Raw genomic sequence first — 18,806 nt, forward strand, 5'->3', positions numbered from 1 at the left:
GATTACCTCTTCACCTTATCATTCGAGCACCAATGGTCAAGCAGAGTTAACAAACAAAGTGATTATACAAAATCTAAAGAAAAGGCTAGAAGACGCAAAAGGCAAATGGCCCGAAGAATTACCTGGGGTTCTGTGGGCCTACCGAACAACGGCCAAGTCAAGCACGGGAGAAACCCCTTTTTCCCTTGTGTACGGTGCAGAAGCTTTGATACCGGTGGAAGTAGGGGAACCAACCTTAAGGTATTTCCAGGCAAGCGAAGAATCAAACAACGAAGCAATGCTAATCAACTTGGAGTTGCTCGAGGAATACAGGGACTTGGAGCATGTAAGAATGGTGGCTCAAAAGCAGAGAATGGAGCGATATTATAATCGAAGAGCCAACCTCCGTCATTTCAAAGTAGGAGACTTGTTCTTGCGGAAGGTAACTCAAAACACCCGAGAACTCAACGCGGGAAAGTTAAGCCCAACACGGGAAGGCCCTTATCGGGTTTCAGCTATCATTGGGAAAGGATCATACGAGTTTGAGAACCAGAACGAAGACAAGTTGCCCAACAACTGGAATGTGGCTCACCTCAAAAGATATTACTGTTGACAAACAACAGTCAAACAGAAAAAATGTGCTGCACTCTTTTTCCCTTCATTCAGTTTTTGTCCCAATTGGGTTTTTTGCCAAGGTTTTAATGAGTCAGTGACGGAAAGCATACTATGAAGACAGTAGCAATAAGATCTCTGATGCCAAAGCATCACTCGGGCACGGTTAGGTAATCTTTGGTTTGATAGAAAATTCCCACTAGAAAGTTAAGTTTGCTACCGAACAGAGGTTACCCGATCGTTCACGAGCACAAACCACTAGAGGACTGTTAGGTATTCTTTCGCTCGATAGCATGGGTTCCTAAGGGGAAACAAGATATGTTGCCGAATGGAGGATTACCTAGCAATTCATTGGTGGAATCTTCGAAGATATGAAACTTCCAGTGTTCCAATTCGTATTCGAACATTGGGGGGAATGATATGAGAATACGGCAAAACTGAATGCCACGTCAACCGGGGAATGAAAATCCGGGAATAGAATACATCATCGGGACTAGGGACTGCACAGCCATCCCCGTAGAAATAAGTTGTATAAGATAGCCACAAGTCATGGCAATTTCTTTTCTGCATAGCAAAATTCTTATGTACTTTTGAAAATAGAAGGAATTAAATTAAAATAAATCTTATTGTTTTTATCTTGTTTCTTGTTTGAACGATGAGTTAATTTTGCCATTTGAAAATTAAACAAGTACTTCAAATGTTAGTGCCGTAATGAACAGAAGACGTCCTCTTCAAGAGCACCGTAAACATAAGAGGGCCCTCTCTTATAAAAACCCTCTCATTAAAGGGTTGGTTCCAGAAGAATCAATGCCCGGAATCTAGAATGCCATTGGGGAAAAATACACCCGAAGCTGTACACGAAAAAGACGCAAAAAGAAAACTTGCGCAAATACTCATGAAAACCTTCACGAAAAAGGGATAATACTCGGAACCAAAATGCCTCGAAGAAAAAGTATCCTAGACTACACATAATAAAGCGCGAACAGAATAACATGCGCAGAATACTTGAGCAAGTACGAAAGTTAAGGACTTGCATGAATATTCAAACGAAAGTAAGAATCAAACGATACTTGAGCAAAAAATATGTTTTTATTTACAAGAACGCGTCAAAATGATAAAAGTTACAAAATAGAAAAAAAACAAAAAGCTAAATTACTGCGTCTCCGGAATCATGAGGAAGAGATGTATCTGTATCCCTGGGAGTAATATATGGTTCCACCGATGGCTCAACATTTTCCCCAGATTGGTCTTCGGCATCATCGCCTTCCAATCCTTCTTCAGTTTTCAAAAACTCAGAACCAGAATCAGAAGAACCTGAAGCGTCAGACTGCACCGAGAGCCCATTATTTGTAGCCAACTCAAGCTTTCGGGCCTAAGATATTTTGGCATCAATGTCAGTGATACCAGCTTTGGGCTCTTCCAAGGTTTTTCTCCTCATACTATACATGAAGTAAGTTTTTTCAACAATGAGGGAAGTTGCTCGGTGCTTGAGTTCTTCTTTGAGTTGAGTAACATCGGCAGAAAGGTTTTCCCGGGCGGACCTAGCAGATTTGAGACTAACATCAAGCTCACGGACAATTGAATTAAGAGCCTATTATGCTCGATTGTTTTCCTATACTTCTCTTCTAGCTGGGCACGTTTCGCCACCACAGCAGCAAGCTCTTCACTTTTAGAGTTTAAGCTGCTTCTAAATTAATCACTCTTTCAGCGGAGGCAGCCTCATGATCGGTTTCAACAAGAATGACGTTTTGGACTTTTGCCCATTTAGCTTTGGCTTCATCAAATCTAACCCCCAGTGGCCCAATTTCTTGTCTAAGGGTTACCACTTCTTTCTTGCCCTACTGCAAACGGGCCTCCAAAACAACGGCCTCGGTAGCCTTGGTTTCCAGTTCCGAAAGGCGGAGAACAGAAATAAGTTCTTCCTTCTCATGAAGTAGCTTTTGAAGGCCCTCAAAAGCAAGAAAGTTGGTCTACAAAACAAGAGGAGGTAAAACTTAGAGTACATTCATTCAAAAGTAGAAGAAATAATAGAAGAAGAAAGGAACGTGCCAAAGGCTTCAGATAATTAGCAAGCTCCACCGACCGGTATAACAGGTTGCACCCGATAAAGAGCGAAAGAGTAATGTTCCTCCTCCTTTGTGGATCTTCAGAAGTGGCAACATAATTTATCCCCAAATTCCCATGACTGGGGACTGTGGAGGAGGGATACCTTCTTCATGGTCAGGTGCGACCGATGGAGATGATGTAGCAACCGCTGTTGGAAGAGTGGATGAAGATGGAAATGATGTAGCAGTTGCTGGTGGTGGTGAAGGTGGAGATGAAGATGATGGAGTTGAAGAGTGAGAAGCAGCTGCATCAAATGCAGTGCTGGTTGTTTGATGCTCGCCAACCAAAGATGGCACGGACCCGGTACTCAGCACCGCGGTACGTGTTATAGCAATTGGGGCCTGGAAGCGGGAGTTAGCATATTCAACTAAATCAGATTCTCCCCAAAGTACTGAGACATCATCGTCAGTTAGTGCAATTGTCTCAACAGGTCGAGCATCCTATTGAGATGACGAGGGTCGTATCCTTCTATGTAAAGAAGCTCCCTCATCACTAGCTTCTTCATCATCATCGATCAACACAGTGTCTATGACTGGCCCGGAAGGAGGACCAGTCATCATCGCCACCAGAGATGATTCGGCGGCATCAACCTTTGCCCTCTTATTCTTTTCCCTGGCCGTTCATAAGTGGGGATTTTGACTACTTACTAGTGTTGCTACCCAATTTTACCCTCATATTTTTTCAAATAATATATATACTTTCAAAACATCATTTTTCGCGTCATTATTTAGTTACAAATCCATACAAGTATTTTTCTATAATTTTCAATAATTTTCAAAGCTTTAAAATTGATTTTCCAGCATTTAAATTACTTGAATATTTATTAATTAATCCTTTCAATTCTTTTTGTGATGACTTAATTACCTAAAATTATTATTTTGCATCTATAATACTTGCTTCAGATATTTTACTCTATTTTCTGTAATTACATTAGTATTTTTAGGCTATTTGCACAATCTTGCAACAATAACATGTATCTTGCAATTTTATTGCATTCGTCATTTTATTCAAGGTCAAAATAATATCTTACATTTTTATAATCTTCTATTATTATTTTAAAGTATTTATTGGCATAAAAAGCATTTCTATAATTTATTTAACTATTTTCATTAAATTATTTTCTCTTAATTTCCTATTTAAAATATCTAGCCCAAAATTAGGATTAAATTCGGACCATTAAGGTCCAAATAGACCCCTGGCCCAATAACCTCAGCAGCCCAAATGACCTAACCCAGTCTAAAAATTGACCCAGTGTTTCTCAAATCCCAGCCGTTGATAAAAAATGATCAACGGCTCACAACATTCCTCACCACTCTCCTTATATCCCCTCACCCAAACCCTAATCCCCACTTTCTCTTCATCAGCCGCCCTCAAATACTCCTCCCTCCCACCGAAACCCTAGCCGCCCTCTCAATCCTCTTCGAACCCGTTTCAATCATGGATTCCTTCTGTGATTTTCTTACCTTTTATGTGTTACCTCAGTATTACTTACAAGATTGTGGTATTACTTAGTATTTGCCCCATTTTTTGGCAAATATCAATCTACGAATCAAGGGAGGTCAGCTTCACCCTTTGGTATTTGGATGATATTCCGTCTATATATATTCATGGCAAGGCGATATGAAGCCGATTCACCAAAACCTTTGGTCGATTCCTTGGTTTCTGTCGAATTAGTGTTCAGAATTTTATACTTTTCCTTTTACCCGTTCTAATACTGATAGCATGCGGTACTTTCTTTCCATATTTATATTTTATTGATTGTTTTCCTTGTTTGTTTACTTGATTCCTACTACTATATAAACCCCTCCCTTTTCCCCTTTGAGACAGACTTTAATCACCCGGATTCACTAAAAATCAAAGCGATTAATCTATTGTTCTCTTATTCTCTTGTTTTATTCTATGATTCTTGGCCGGCTGAAATCCAAGGCCACTGGGATTTGATTTTCAAATTTTCTTGGTGTGAGCACTGCCTGGGGTTCATTTGAAGCCCTTGGGAACTCTGACGCACTAAGAATCTGGGTTCTTGCTCTCTGTTGACATTCAGAGCACTGTGGAATTTGTTCTTTCTTGTTGTTTGTTTGTTCAACTGATAACTGGTAAGTCTCTTGGCTTTACGGTTTCATTCTTCTGTGTTCATGTCCTACATATTCATGCCTCTGAATTTCATGACCTAAATGTGCTCTTAGACCATCTCTATGTGTAATTTTACTAGCATTGCACTCGTATTATGATTTGAAACTCTTTAGCATTTGGCCTTTTACTTAAAATCTCCAGTTTTTGAGATATGTTATTTGAATATACTTCACCTGAATAATTTAGACTCTCTTAAGTTCATTTAGCCTAATGTATTGGTACTTGAATGTCAACATTACTGTTTGACATGAGTTTGCTTTCCTACTCTACTTTGAATTCCTGCAATGACTGCCTCACATATGTAATGTGTTATAGTCTGTGACTTTCTCCCCTGCTATTGTGTCACTCAGCATGTCTTTGGCTTACTTAATTCCATACCCCTTTAGTGATTATTTGAGACTTTAGAGTGGCTATCTTAATCTGTGTTTCCTTACAATATTTGAGATTGTTTGTCTTAATGATAAATTGGCATGTCTGCTTTCTGGTGTTGAGGAGGATATTCAACATGATTTGGACCCTTAGGCTTTAACCCTTTAAGTTAATGCCTTACCTAGACCTGTTTGGTATTATGCATCTTTGTATGTTAACCTTGTGATCTCAGGAAAATTGCTTCTCCTCTAACTCTCAATGTGCTTTCTACCAATGTGTTATCTCTTGCTAAGTGTTGAACCTGTAATAGCCATCTGCCATTAAGTCTTGTTGACCTTCTTAACTAGCATGTTCTGTGTTTTAGACAACTTTGCTATGTCTGCTTTCTAAAATACAAGTGCATCTCTTCAAATTCTGTCCCTTAACCATTGTTCTCTCACTCTCATTTGTTGCCTACACTATTCTGAGTCTATCACTCTTGGCCGGTTGAAAGCCAAGACCACTAATACTTTCTCTATTGACCTCCCTAGTGTGAGCACTGCTCGGGGTCTATTTGAGACCCTTGTGAACTCTGACACACTAGGACTTGGGGTTCTTTGGCTACCCTCTTTACTACTGAGACCTTAGCTGTCCCTGACACTCAGTTCTTTCCTCATTCTATCTACTGAATATGCAAATTGGGTTGTTTAAGTGGTTTCTGTGTGATTCAATGTTTGGGTCATATAATCAATCTGTGGATGTTTGGTTTGGTTTGAGTTCCTCTATGGTTTTCGGGCTGTGCTGATGAATATAGCCCCTGTTGGGATCTGGGCATGCTTTTTGTGAAGAAAGCATTTTTTGAAGGCCTAGGCAATACTGGGTAGCTCCTTTTGGGCCTGCTATAGGCCTACTGCTATTGCTTGTATAATATGTTGTAATTACATTCAGCATTGGGTCTGTAATAATTTTGTAATAAACAATTGGGGTTTAGTGAAATCGGAAAAATGGGTATACTCTAATGTTTTGCATGAAAGGGTAGAAAACATGCCTATAGGGTTCCTACGGTCTACTTGTTGTCCAACCTGCTATATATATGCCATTCAATTTCCATGTGCACTGGTAGAAATCATGCCATTAGAAAAATCACACACTCACACAACTTGCCTACTATCAAAGCATAAGTAATTTATTTATTCCTATGTCTACTGCTAGACAACATGCCTATGGGAAATAAAAATGTCGATGACTATTCTTTCAATTTGCATAACTGCAGCATATTCATTAGATACCATGCCTATAGGATTATACTAGCTTATGTTCTACTGATCTTCATCTAGAAATCCTGCCTATAGGACTTTAATTGATTGATTTTCTATTGTTATCATACTGCTCACCTAGAAAACATGCCTATAGGGGCTAAGTATAAAGAATATCAGCTGCAATCGTTAATCATTGGAAATCCCGCCTATAGGGTATTACTACTCGCTTTAAAGTGTTAATGCTGAACTTTCCAAGCATTGTTTCATTGCTTAACCGTGCCACTATTAGAAAGCATGCCGATAGGATCAAACTGAGTAATTCTGAGTATTTCCAATAGTTATCACTGCCAACCATTGCGTAAATCACCTAGAGATCATGTCTATAGGTTTAATGACTTATAACCTGTAATTGCAATACTAGATATCCCTAAACTGTATAGTTGTTTGGAAATCATATCTATAGGTTTAAAGCGGCACCTTGCATCTGAAACTGCCTGCACGTTTGAATCCAAGGTCACATAGAAACCATGTCTATAGGGCTTAATGGCATTAATTCGCCTCAGTTTCGAAACTGTCTAACACCTAATGTGAGAACCTATTTTGCGTGCATTTGTTGTTTACGTGTGGAGGCTAACTTGTGCCCTTAACTGTCCTTACATGAAGTCTAATTTGTTTTGTATGTCGCCTAGTTTTATCATTTTGATCAGCTTAAGTAAAATCTAGAACCACCCTAAATAGAGGTTCAATGCCTCCTGGACTATAGATACGGAACAGACAGTGCACGCATAGGGTACGACTTAGAATTGAATTAGAGCGCCTAAGTAAACAACTTTAACATAGTAATCAGGTAGCAGGAAATGATAGTCTGTGCCCGCTGAATAATATGAGTAATTCCCCACCTCGAGGGAGTTGCGAAGTATTATTTATATTGCACGGGGTGATCCTTTAGGCTAAACAACTTAGGACCCCCCTCTCTTCTTTATACATTTAGCCGTCTAATATAGGCCGTCATAGTTATATCCTTGTAATCCTTATTTATCATTGTGTTATAATAAATTTCTTTGACCCTTACTCTCTTTGTTTATCTTGCCTATTTTTATTCCACATAATCTTAAGTTCGGCCGAGACCCACAGTTGTGGACCTCGAAGAGTGCCTAACACCTTCTCTTTGAGATAATTTGAGCCCTTACCCGATCTTTGGTGGCGTTGACTAGTCAAACAGAGTCATCTACATAATAGGTGCCCTAACGCACCTCAAAAATCGTTAGGTGGCGACTCTTCTTTTTTTAGAACTCTATCTCCCATCCAAAAGAGTTGTCAACACGTCGAAACCCGCTTTTGCGAGAAAAACGGGGCGCGACAGCATGGCGACTCCGCTGGGGAAATACTTAGGCTCTTACCATAATGAACTTGGCTTATGTGGTTTATTTTCTTTGTTATAAAATGCACATCCCTTCCCTGCTCCTCCCTTATTTGTTTAAATTTGTTATAACATGCACATCCCTTTCCCGTTCGCCATTATTTGCTATGACTGCTCTTTATTTTGTTTAAAAGACTGCTATATCATCCCTCTCCCACCCCTACTCCCTTACTTTCTTTGTTATATTTTCGCATATATTCCACAAACTAACTTCTTTCTTTGTCTTTCTTTGTTAAGTTTTCATGTCTTACCTTAATACCGTATTTACTGCTTTTACATATTTATCATGCAAATACTTGACAATGTGTTATTATCTCCACATAAAGCATGCTCCACATCATACTCCATTTGTGCCAATTATCAATAAAGCGGCGCTTGATGGGTGTCCGCGCTCTTCCAGAATTACCCCTTTCAAATCGGAAAGGCTTATTTGCGGTAGACTAGTCGATCAGCGGTGCAGTCGACAGTCCCGTGCCTTTCCATCTCAAGTTGTCCACTTAAGAGTACCAGTCTAGACCATTCTAGAAACCTTACTCCAACATCAAATGTACATGCATCATGTTAAACCTAGTACAGGTTATGAAGTTGTTAACGTAATATCCCGCTAAGATAAGCCTTGTCAAAAGTCCGACGGAATTTCCCCAATCCCAATGGACACTACCATGTTATGTGTATTAATTGGAGAAAATATGCCAATATGTTGATCATTAGTGTGTAAATGGTCGAATCTGGAGGGAGAGAGGGATAACTTTATTTGCTTTCAGAAAATGAAGCACGAAGTCTCCAGGTTCGGCATGGTCCAAAACATCGCACCTCTGCTACTTGATTGGTGGAAAATTCTCGCGCCTTGTGACAAGAATCATGTGAGAAGGGTCCTTGGTAATTTGCAGTCCTTGCTAGACATCCGACCAAATAGGACATTGATCGAGGCCGCTAACATGTTTTGGGATGAGAAAAGGGCCGTCTTCCGCTTTAGTGACATAGAAATGACTCCTCTCTTAGAAGAAATAGGAGGCTTCACCAAGCTGCCATGGGATAGCCCAAGGTTATTAGTGCCAGAAAATCGCACCCCTCGCGGTTTTCTAAAAATGCTAGGTTTCAAGAAAAATGATGAGCTACTTTGTTTGAAGAAGTCATACATCCCATTTGAGCTCCTTAGGTTGGACGTACCACCGAGTTTATGTATTCATTATTTGCTTCTTGGGTTTGTTGATATTTCCAATGAAAGGGGGAAGGATTCACACTCGTTTAGCTATGGTTGCAAGAACTTTAATGGAAGGCATCGAGGGAAAAACCTACACCATCATCTTTATGATCCTAGCTGAACTGTACCACACTCTAGATCGGTGCAAGCAGGAGTCCGGACATTTTGAAGGTTGTAATCTATTATTGCAAGTCTGGTTATTGGAACACTTTCAGAAGGGAGAATATCGCAAAGAGCTTCTGCGAATTCCATTGAATGACTGCATAGCCTACCACCATCCAAGGAAAATGACATTCATCTCAGATAGACGAGAAAATGACATGTTGTAAGTTGGGTGCATTTCTTCAGCAATCTAACAGACGAGAAGGTACATTGGATGTTTGAGTGGTTTCCTAGCAGTGAGTTTATCATCAGGTCGAGGGATACTACTCATTTGGTATTGATCGGGTTGCGGGGCATTTATCCTTATGCTCCTATAAGGGTAATGAGAGAAGCAGGAAGAAAATAGGTCATACCTCGGGTTTCCAACATGGTCCAGTACAAGGCAGATTTCAAAGGGGACATCATTCCTTTCAAGTTCGAGGCGCAACATATGTGGAACCAGAAGGTCATTGTGGAAAAAGAGACTATCGAGCCAAACATGTACCATATCGGTCATGTGTATTTCTATCCATCATGGTTAGTAGATGATATAGCGGAAGACGTCAAGCCAGGGGTCAATTTGGAAAATAGGATCATTGATGATGATGCTGAGGCATATGTTAAGTATAGGAGGTTACGCAAAAGGGACTTCGAGTCTGAGCTAGGCACTTGGAACAACACAAAGTGGACACGGAGGTAATTAATGAATGGAAGGAAATCGCCACTAAATCCACCGAGAGATTGGAATATTTGGAGCAAGGTTTGATGGAGTTTGAGGGAAACATGAGGAAGAGGCTTTCAGATTGTCAGAACACGGATGGCAATGAAGGAGGGCATCTAGCAAAGGCTTACCTATTGTTGGATATGCGCGACCTAGGGAATCTGATTGATGGAGTCAAAAAAGCCAAGCATGGAGAAGGTCCCTCAGGGACCAAATAGATTTAGCAAATGATGTTCTTTACCATTTTCTCGATTAGTTTAGATTTCGATTGTAATAGGGCTAAACGCCATTAGTAACTTCATTATTATTATCGATTTAGTAAAATTTTGGCTCATTTTCACATTAATGAAATGATGCAACATTGGCAACAATTTTCTCCAAGTATATGTGTCACTTAGGCCTACCTCGGACACAATGAGGTCCCCAATTAGGACGTGAATTATTGCATGATTTTATAGAACATGTTTATATACTGCAAGCATTCTTTCAAATATCCCTTACTGACTTGGTTACCTTTTGCTTTTTCTTTCTTTTGATTATTCCCATTCCCCAAGGTTGGTTCGTGCATACTGGCATCATCTGCATATCACACTAGATCCAGAGGTCCTCCGCCTCCTCCTCCACCAAGTGATCTTAAAGGCAGAAGCAAAGGGAAAGGAAAAATGGATGATTTGAGCGGTATCAGAAAAGACAATGCTACTATAGCAGAACTTCAGATGGCCGAAGTTCTCCGGCACAGAATGAATTGGTCTTACACCTGGAACAAAAAATCCTGGAGCTACAAGGAGAACTTGAGCAGGTCTGAAACTTAGCAAATCTTTCCCTCACCCTAAACGTCCCTGATATCAACCAACAAAATCCAAATGCCCAAAACCCGGCACCACCCCAAAACACGCAGAACCAAAATCCACCGTCGAATCCTCCCGCACCACATCAATGCACCACACCCCCTCAGAACCACAACCCTCCAACAGTACCTATTCCTCAACAACAACACCATCATCTGACTCAATACCCGCAAACTACCACTTATCACACTCCCCAGAATGCACCACAACCTACTCCTGATCCCCGAAACTCAACCAATGACCACCCTTATGCCCAGATTATCAGAGTTCACCAAAGCAATCCCATATATGTGGAAACTTTACCCTACACCCCACAACAAACCCTATATATACCGGAATCAACCGAGAAGGACCTGATCATCAAAAACATGGCGGAAGAACTCAAGAAGCTCACTGGCAGAGTTTAGAGCGTCGAAGGTGGTAAGGGCATTGAAGGTTTGAATTATGAGGACTTGTACATTCAACCAGATGTGGAACTGCAGACCCCACAAGTTTGAAATGCTCGATGGAACTGGTGATCCGAAGGTACATCTAAGGACATATTGTGACAAACTTGTAGGAGTGGGCAAAGATGAACGAATCCGTATGAAGCTGTTCATGAGATGCCTAACAGGAGATGCTTTGTCATGGTACATCAGTCAGAACCCGAAGAAGTGGGTTAATTGGGTGACCATGGCATCCGATTTCATGGATAGATTCAGGTTCAACAAAAAACACGCACCAGACATTTTCTACATTCAAAATCTCAAGAAGAAACCAACAGAAACTTTCCACAAGTATGCTACTCGGTGGAGATCTGAAGCTTCAAAGGTAAGGCCAGCGCTTGAAGAAGAACAAATGAATAAGTTCTTCGTCAGAGCTCAAGACCCGCGGTACTATGAAAGGCTGTTGGTTATTAAAAACCATAAATTCTATGACATCATCAAGTTGGGAGAAAGAATAGAAGAAGGGATTAAGAGTGGAATGGTGATGAATTTTGAAGCATTACATGCCACAAATAAAGCTTTGCAGTCAGGAGGTATCTCTAAGAAGAAAGAAGTGGGTGTTGTGATGGTGGCCTAGGTTCCTAAGTCTCCTCTCACATACCAAACACCTCCACCCACATACGAGCCCTCACCTCCAGATACTAACAACTTGCCACCACCTACCACGCCTATAACAACCAACCCGCATATTATCACTCACCATCACCTGCCAGCCAAAAGTACCAAACACCAAGACCAAACTTCGACCGTAGACCACCCACACAATACACTCCAATCACTGAAGCCATAGACCAACTGTTTGAGAGACTGAAGGTTGCTGGTTATGTCACTCCCATTTATGTCGTTGCTATGGAAAACTCTTCTCAGTGGATTAACCCAAACAAGACATGTGCCTATCACTCAGGCATGAAGGGCCATACCATTGATGAGTGTCACACTCTGAGGGACAAGATTCAGACATTGATCGACACCAAGGTGATACAGGCAAAAGAAGTTGCACGCATTGTTTGTAACAATCCTCTCCCAGATCACAGAGGTCAAGGAGTGAATGTGATAGAGACCGATGATGAATGGGATTCGGAAGGGTCAATTGGACTCATTCGGGAGGGGGGTGATCCTAAAACATCTCCAGTCAGCATCACGCCTATTGTGGTACAAACCCAAACACCGCTTGAAGTCAAGGTAACCGCAACAACACCGTTTGAAGTTGAGGTAACCACACACTTCACTGTGATGGTATCACCCACGCCATCTTACAAGCCTGATGCTATACCATGGGATTATGTTGCGGAAGCGAGAAGGAAAGGAAAAGCGAAAATGGAAGAAACGGGTACAGCACAAGGCATGGCCAGAACTGGCAAGGTTTATACACCAGAGCACTTGGGAGGAACAACCAAAGAAGCTGCATCTAAGCCGCCTGTTGTTGAGACTGGTCCTGATGACATTTTGAGAAAAGTACAAGTGAGAGACTACTCTGTAGTTGACCATTTGAACAAAACTCCCGCTCAGATATCTATCTTGTCACTGCTACAAAACTCAGAGATACACAGGAATGCCCTGATGAAGGTGCCGAGTGAAGCCTATATACCCACCAATATCACTAGTGGGGAAATGGCCAACATGGTCGGGCAAGTACTGGAAAGCCACAAAATCACCTTTCATGAAGACGAGCTGCCACCAGAAGGACTAAGTCACAACAGGGCACAATATATCACAGTGCGATTTGAGGATAAATTCACCGCCAGGGTCCTGGTAGATGGGGGTTCGAGTCTCAATATATGTCCACTGACCACTCTGAAGAGATTAGGTAAAGGCCTGTACGAGATACGAGCAGGAAGCATAAATGTAAAGGCATTTTATGGATCTCAAAGAGCCATAATCGGAGAAATCAAGCTCAGCCTACAGATGGGCCCAACCTGGTTTGATGTTGAGTTTCAAGTGTTGGATATATCCGCTACCTACAATATATTGATGGGACAACCCTGGATACATGTCGCTGGGGTAGTGGCCTCTATTTTGCATCAGGCCGTGAAGTTTGAATGGAACCACCAGGAGGTGATCATCCACGGAGATGAAAGTAATCCCATTTATACCAATCAGACTGTTCCGCTCATCGAGAATAGCAAGAAGTTAGGTGGAGAAACATACCATCGCATTGAGCACGTCAACGCAATTAAAAAGGATAAATGGTGAAGTAACAAAATAGAAAACATACTGCTATGGACATGGTATGAACCTGGCAAGGGTCTCGGCAAGAATCTCCAAGGGATCACCAAACTGGTACAACCGAAGCATCATGGTACAACTTTTGGACTTGGGTACGAATATACTTGGCAAGAGTGCGAGGAATGGTTGCCACCATTGCGTGGTACCACATTTGCGCCAGACATTTCATCAAGCTGACATGATGTGGGAGTTTGAGGAAGATGAAGCCTTAGCTGACATAAGGAAGTTGTTTCTGGATGACAAAGATATAGATTGCAGTGCGATAGTTGAGGAGGAGGAGGAGGAGGAGGAAGACCTTACTATTCAGACTATTGAAAAAGGAGTTGTTCTCAAGAATTAGACTGCTGCACCATCCCGGGCTCGTCGAGTTCCTGGGTAGCCTGGAAATTAGAATCATTTATTTTAAAGCAATATTTTTGAGCATCTAAGACATTTTCAGTATTTTATTTTGAAATAATTTCTCGAGTCATCGAGTCGTACTGACGTTTTTCAAATTTTATTAATGCATTGCTATTTTTAGTATTTATTGTTATTCTTTACATTTTTCTCTCTACAACATTATTATTACCTATCCCGATGAACCTACGACTCTGACATGTAATGAGGCAACGCGACATAAGGATAATGATTCTGAGGATCTGGAAGATGACATAATACTTGAGGAAATTGTCAGAGAAGTGGAAAACTTTGAAAACAAGCCTAAGTCTAATTTGGACGAGACTGAGACAGTTAACTTAGGGGACTCCAAAATGGTCAAGGAAACACGTATAAGCATTCACCTATCACCATCAGAGAAGAAAGAGTATGTCCGATTCCTAAAAGAGTATGCAGATATCTTTGCATGGTCCTACGATAATATGACTGGTTTGAGCACGTCCATAGTGGCTCACAAGCTACCTACTGATCCCATGTGTCCACCAGTAAAACAGAAGCTCAGAACATTCAAGCCGAATATAAGTTTGAAGATAAAAGAGGAGGTCACCAAGCAAATCAAAGCCAAGGTTCTCAGAGTGGTTAAATATCCGACTTGGTTGGCCAACACTGTGTCAGTTCCGAAGAAAGATGGGAAAGTCAGAGTGTATGTTGATTACCTAGATTTAAACAGGGCGAGTCCCAAAGATGATTTCCCATTGCCCAATATACACATACGGATCGACAACCGTGCCACGCATGAACTCGAATCCTTTGTGGATTGCTTTGCAGGGTATCATCAGATCTGGATGGATGAAGAGGATGCCGAAAAGACAACCTTTATCACACCAAGGGGAATGTACTGCTATAAAATGATGTCGTTTGGTTTGAAAAATGCTGGAGCCACTTACATGAGAGCCATGACAACAATTTTCCACGACATTATACAAAAGAAAATAGAGGTGTACGTGGATGATATCATCATCAAATCCAGAAGAAGCACAGATCATATAGCAGATTTGAGGAAATTCTTTGATTGGTTTTGAAGGTACAATCTGAAACTGTATCCTGCAAAGTGTGCCTTCGGAGTCCTTGCCGGAAAATTATTAGGATTCATCGTCAGTCATCGAGGGATTGAATTGGACCCCTCTAAGGTCAGAGCTATCCAGGACTTGCCACCTCCGAAGAATAAGAAAGCTGTGATGAGCTTCTTAGGGAGACTCAACTACATCAGCCGTTTCATAGCTCAATCAACCGTGATCTGTGAGCCGATCTTCAAAATGCTGAAGAAAGATGCTACAACAAGCTGGACTGAAGAATGTCAGAAAGCCTTCGACAAAATCAAGGAGTATTTGTCTAAACCACCCGTTCTGGTCCCACCAGAACCAGGAAGACCTTTGCTGCTTTATTTGTTCGTACTAGGTGGAGCTTTTGGTTGCATTTTGGGACAACATGATGAGACTGGAAGAAAGGAGTAGGCAATATATTATCTGAGTAAGAAATGCACACCTTACGAAGCCCGGTACTCTTTGCTGGAGCGCACCTGCTGCGCTTTGACATGGATATCTCAAAAGTTGAGGCATTATTTATGTTCATACACCACATATCTCATATCAAGGATGGATCCGCTGAAATACATCTTCCAGAAACCCATGCCTACGGGAAAGTTAGCAAAATGGCGGATATTTCTAAGCGAATTCGACATCATCTATGTAACTAAGAAGGCAGTCAAAGGGCAAGCGTTGGCAGATCATTTGGCAGAAAATCCTGTAGATAGAGAATACGAACCATTAAAAATATATTTCCCTGATGAAGAGGTATCATTCATAGGAGAAGATATCACCGAAGCACATGATGGTTGGAGAATGTTCTTCGACGGAGCTGCAAACTTCAAAGGAGTGGGTATCAGAGCTATATTAGTATCAGAAATTGGACAACACTATCCGGTATCTGCAAAACTCAGGTTTCCATGTACCAACAATATGGCAGAATATGAGGCATGCATCTTGGGACTCTGGTTGGCCATTGACATGAATGTTCAGGAGTTGCTGGTGATTGGAGATTCTGATCTTTTGGTGCATCAGGTTTTAGGAGAATGGGCTACCAAGAACATCAAAATATTACCATATCTGTACTGTGTATATGAGCTGATCAAGAGGTTCACGAAGATAGAGTTCAGACATATTTCGAGGATCCAGAATGAGTTCGCAGATGCATTGGCCACTTTATCTTCCATAATACAACACCCAGACAAGAACTTCATTAACCATATCCCAATAGGAATTCATAAACAATCGGCTTATTATGCTCATGTTGAAGAAGAAAGTGACGGAAATCCGTGGTTCCATGACATCAAAGAATACTTGGCAAGGGGAGAGTACCCGGAACATGCAACTCATACCCAGAAGTGCACACTCCGAAGGTTAGCCAACCATTTCTTTCAAAGCGGAGGAATTCTGTGCATAAGAACTCCAGACCTTGAATTATTACGGTGTGTCGACGCCAAGGAAGCATCCAGATTGCTCGAGGAAATACATGCCGGAACCTGCAAACCACACATGAATTGCTTTGTCTTAGCCAAGAAAATACTAAGAGCAGGATATTTATGGATGACTATGGAAATATACTGCATCAAGTATGTCCAGAAGTATCACCAATGCCAGATACATGCTGATATGATACGAGTGCCACCCAATAAACTCAATCCAACAAGCGCACCCTAGCGTTTCTTCGCTTGGGGCATGGATGTCATCGGTCCAAGCGAACCCGTTACTTCAAATGGGCATAGGTTCATTCTAGTGGCCATAGATTATTTCACAAAATGGGTTGAGGCTGCATCTTACAAAGTTGTAACTAAGAAGGTCGTCGTAGATTTTGTTCGGGATTGCATTGTTTGTCGATTCGGAGTGCTAGAGTCAATCATCACCGATAATGCCGCCAATATCAACAGTGATTTAATGAAGGCCATGTGTGAAACTTTCAAGATCAAGCATAAGAATTCTGCGACATACATGCCGTAGATGAATGGAGCCATAGAAGCTGCCAACAAAAACATCAAGAAAATACTAAGGAAAATGGTAGACAATTACAAACAATGGCACGAGAAGCTGCCCTTTGCTCTGCTCGGGTATCATACCACGATTCGCACATCAACTGGGGCAACTCCTTACCTGCTGGTCTACGGTACGAAAGTGGTTATCCCTGCCGAAGTAGAAATCCCTTCTCTAAGAATCATACAAGAAGCTGAGCTCAGCGACGTAGAATGGCTACAGAGCCGATATGAACAACTGGCTCTCATCGATGGAAAAACAATGAATGTTGTATGTCACGGTCAACTCTACCAGGATAGAATGGCAAGAGCTTTCAACAAAAAGGTTAGACCAAGACAATTCACAACGGGGCAGTTAGTGCTAAAGCAGATCGTTCCACATCAGGACGAAGCCAAGGGGAAGTTCTCACCCAACTGGCAAGGTCCCTACATGGTCCATCGAGTACTAACATGAGGAGCACTCATACTTGCAGAAATGGACTGAGAGATTTGGCCAAAACCTATCAACTCAGACGCAGTCAAGAGATACAATGTTTAGGATTGTTTACATTTCTTCATTTGATGTAACTAAACTACGCTTGACCTGATTTTGTTTAAGAGGGGATAATGAATATGTTGCAGTTATGCAAATTGAAAGAATGGTCATCGACATTTTTATTTCCTATAGGCATGTTGTCTAGCAGTAGACATAGGAATAAATAAAGTATGTATGCTTTGATAGTAGGCAAGTTGTGTGAGTGTATGATTTTCCTAATGGCATGATTTCTACCAGTGCACATGGAAATTGAATGAAATGTATATATATAGCAGGCTGGACAACAAGTAGGCCATACGAACCCTATAGGTATGTTTTCTACCCTTTCATACAAAACATTAGAGTATACCCATTTCCCCGATTTCACTAACACCCCCAATAGTTTATTACAAAATTATTACAGACCTAATGCTGAATGTAATTACAACATATTATACAAGCAATAGTAGTAGGCCTATAGCAGGCCCAAAAGGAGATACCCAGTATTGCCTGGGCCTTCAACAAATGCTTTCTTCACAAATAGCATGCCCAGATCCCAACAGGAGGCTATATTCATCAGCAGAGCTCGAAAACCATAGAGGAACTCAAATCAAACCAAACATCCACAGATTGATCATATGACCCAAACATTGAATCACACAGAAACCACTTAAACAACCCAATTTGCATATTCAGTAGATAGAATGAGGAAAAAACTGAGTGTCAGGGACATCTAAGGTCTCAGTAGTAAAGAGGGTAGCCAAAGAACCCCAAGTCCTAGTGTGTCAGAGTTCACAAGGGTCTCAAATGGACCTCGAGCAGTGCTCACACTAGGGAGGTCAATAGAGAAAGTTTTAGTGGCCTTGTCTTTTAGCCGTCCAAGAGTGATAGATTCAGAATAGTGTAGGCAACAAATGAGAGTGAGAGAACAATGGTTAAGGGACAGAATTTGAAGAGATGCACTTGTATTTTACAAAGCATACATAGCAAAGTTGTCCAAAACACAGAACATGCTAGTTAAGAAGGTCAACAAGACTTAAAGGCAGATGGCTATTATAGTTTCAACACTTAGCAAGAGATAACACATTGGTAGAAAGCACATTGAGAGTTAGAGGAGAAGCAAATTTCCTGAGATCACAAGGTTAACATACAAAGGTGCTTAATACCAAACTGGTCTAGGTAAGGCACTAACTTAAAGGATTAAAGCCTAAGGGTCCAAATCATGCTGAATATCCTTCTCAACACCAGAAAGCAGACATGCCAATTTATCACTAAGACAAACAGTCTCAAATATTGTAAGGAAACACAGATTAAGATAGCCACTCTAAAGTCTCAAATAATCACTAAAGG

The 18,806-nt window shown here is 41.2% G+C and overlaps 3 protein-coding genes across 3 annotated transcripts; all 3 read left to right on the forward strand.

Annotated features, from left to right (window-relative positions):
* The first annotated feature begins 12,105 nt into the window (after positions 1-12,105).
* On the forward strand, positions 12,106-13,449 carry LOC138903115 (uncharacterized). The gene has a single exon (XM_070191031.1). The coding sequence runs from the start codon at positions 12,106-12,108 to the stop codon at positions 13,447-13,449; it is 1,344 nt and encodes a 447-aa protein (XP_070047132.1).
* Positions 13,450-15,758: 2,309 nt separating this feature from the next.
* On the forward strand, positions 15,759-16,616 carry LOC138903116 (uncharacterized). Its single transcript, XM_070191032.1, has one exon. The coding sequence runs from the start codon at positions 15,759-15,761 to the stop codon at positions 16,614-16,616; it is 858 nt and encodes a 285-aa protein (XP_070047133.1).
* A 297-nt stretch (positions 16,617-16,913) lies between these two features.
* Positions 16,914-17,396, forward strand: LOC138903117 (uncharacterized). Its single transcript, XM_070191033.1, has one exon. It carries the CDS (start codon positions 16,914-16,916, stop codon positions 17,394-17,396), a length of 483 nt encoding a protein of 160 aa, XP_070047134.1.
* The last annotated feature ends 1,410 nt before the right edge of the window (positions 17,397-18,806 follow it).

This window comes from Nicotiana tomentosiformis, chromosome 12 (genome assembly GCF_000390325.3).
Source record: "Nicotiana tomentosiformis chromosome 12, ASM39032v3, whole genome shotgun sequence".
Taxonomy (NCBI): Eukaryota; Viridiplantae; Streptophyta; class Magnoliopsida; order Solanales; family Solanaceae; genus Nicotiana; species Nicotiana tomentosiformis.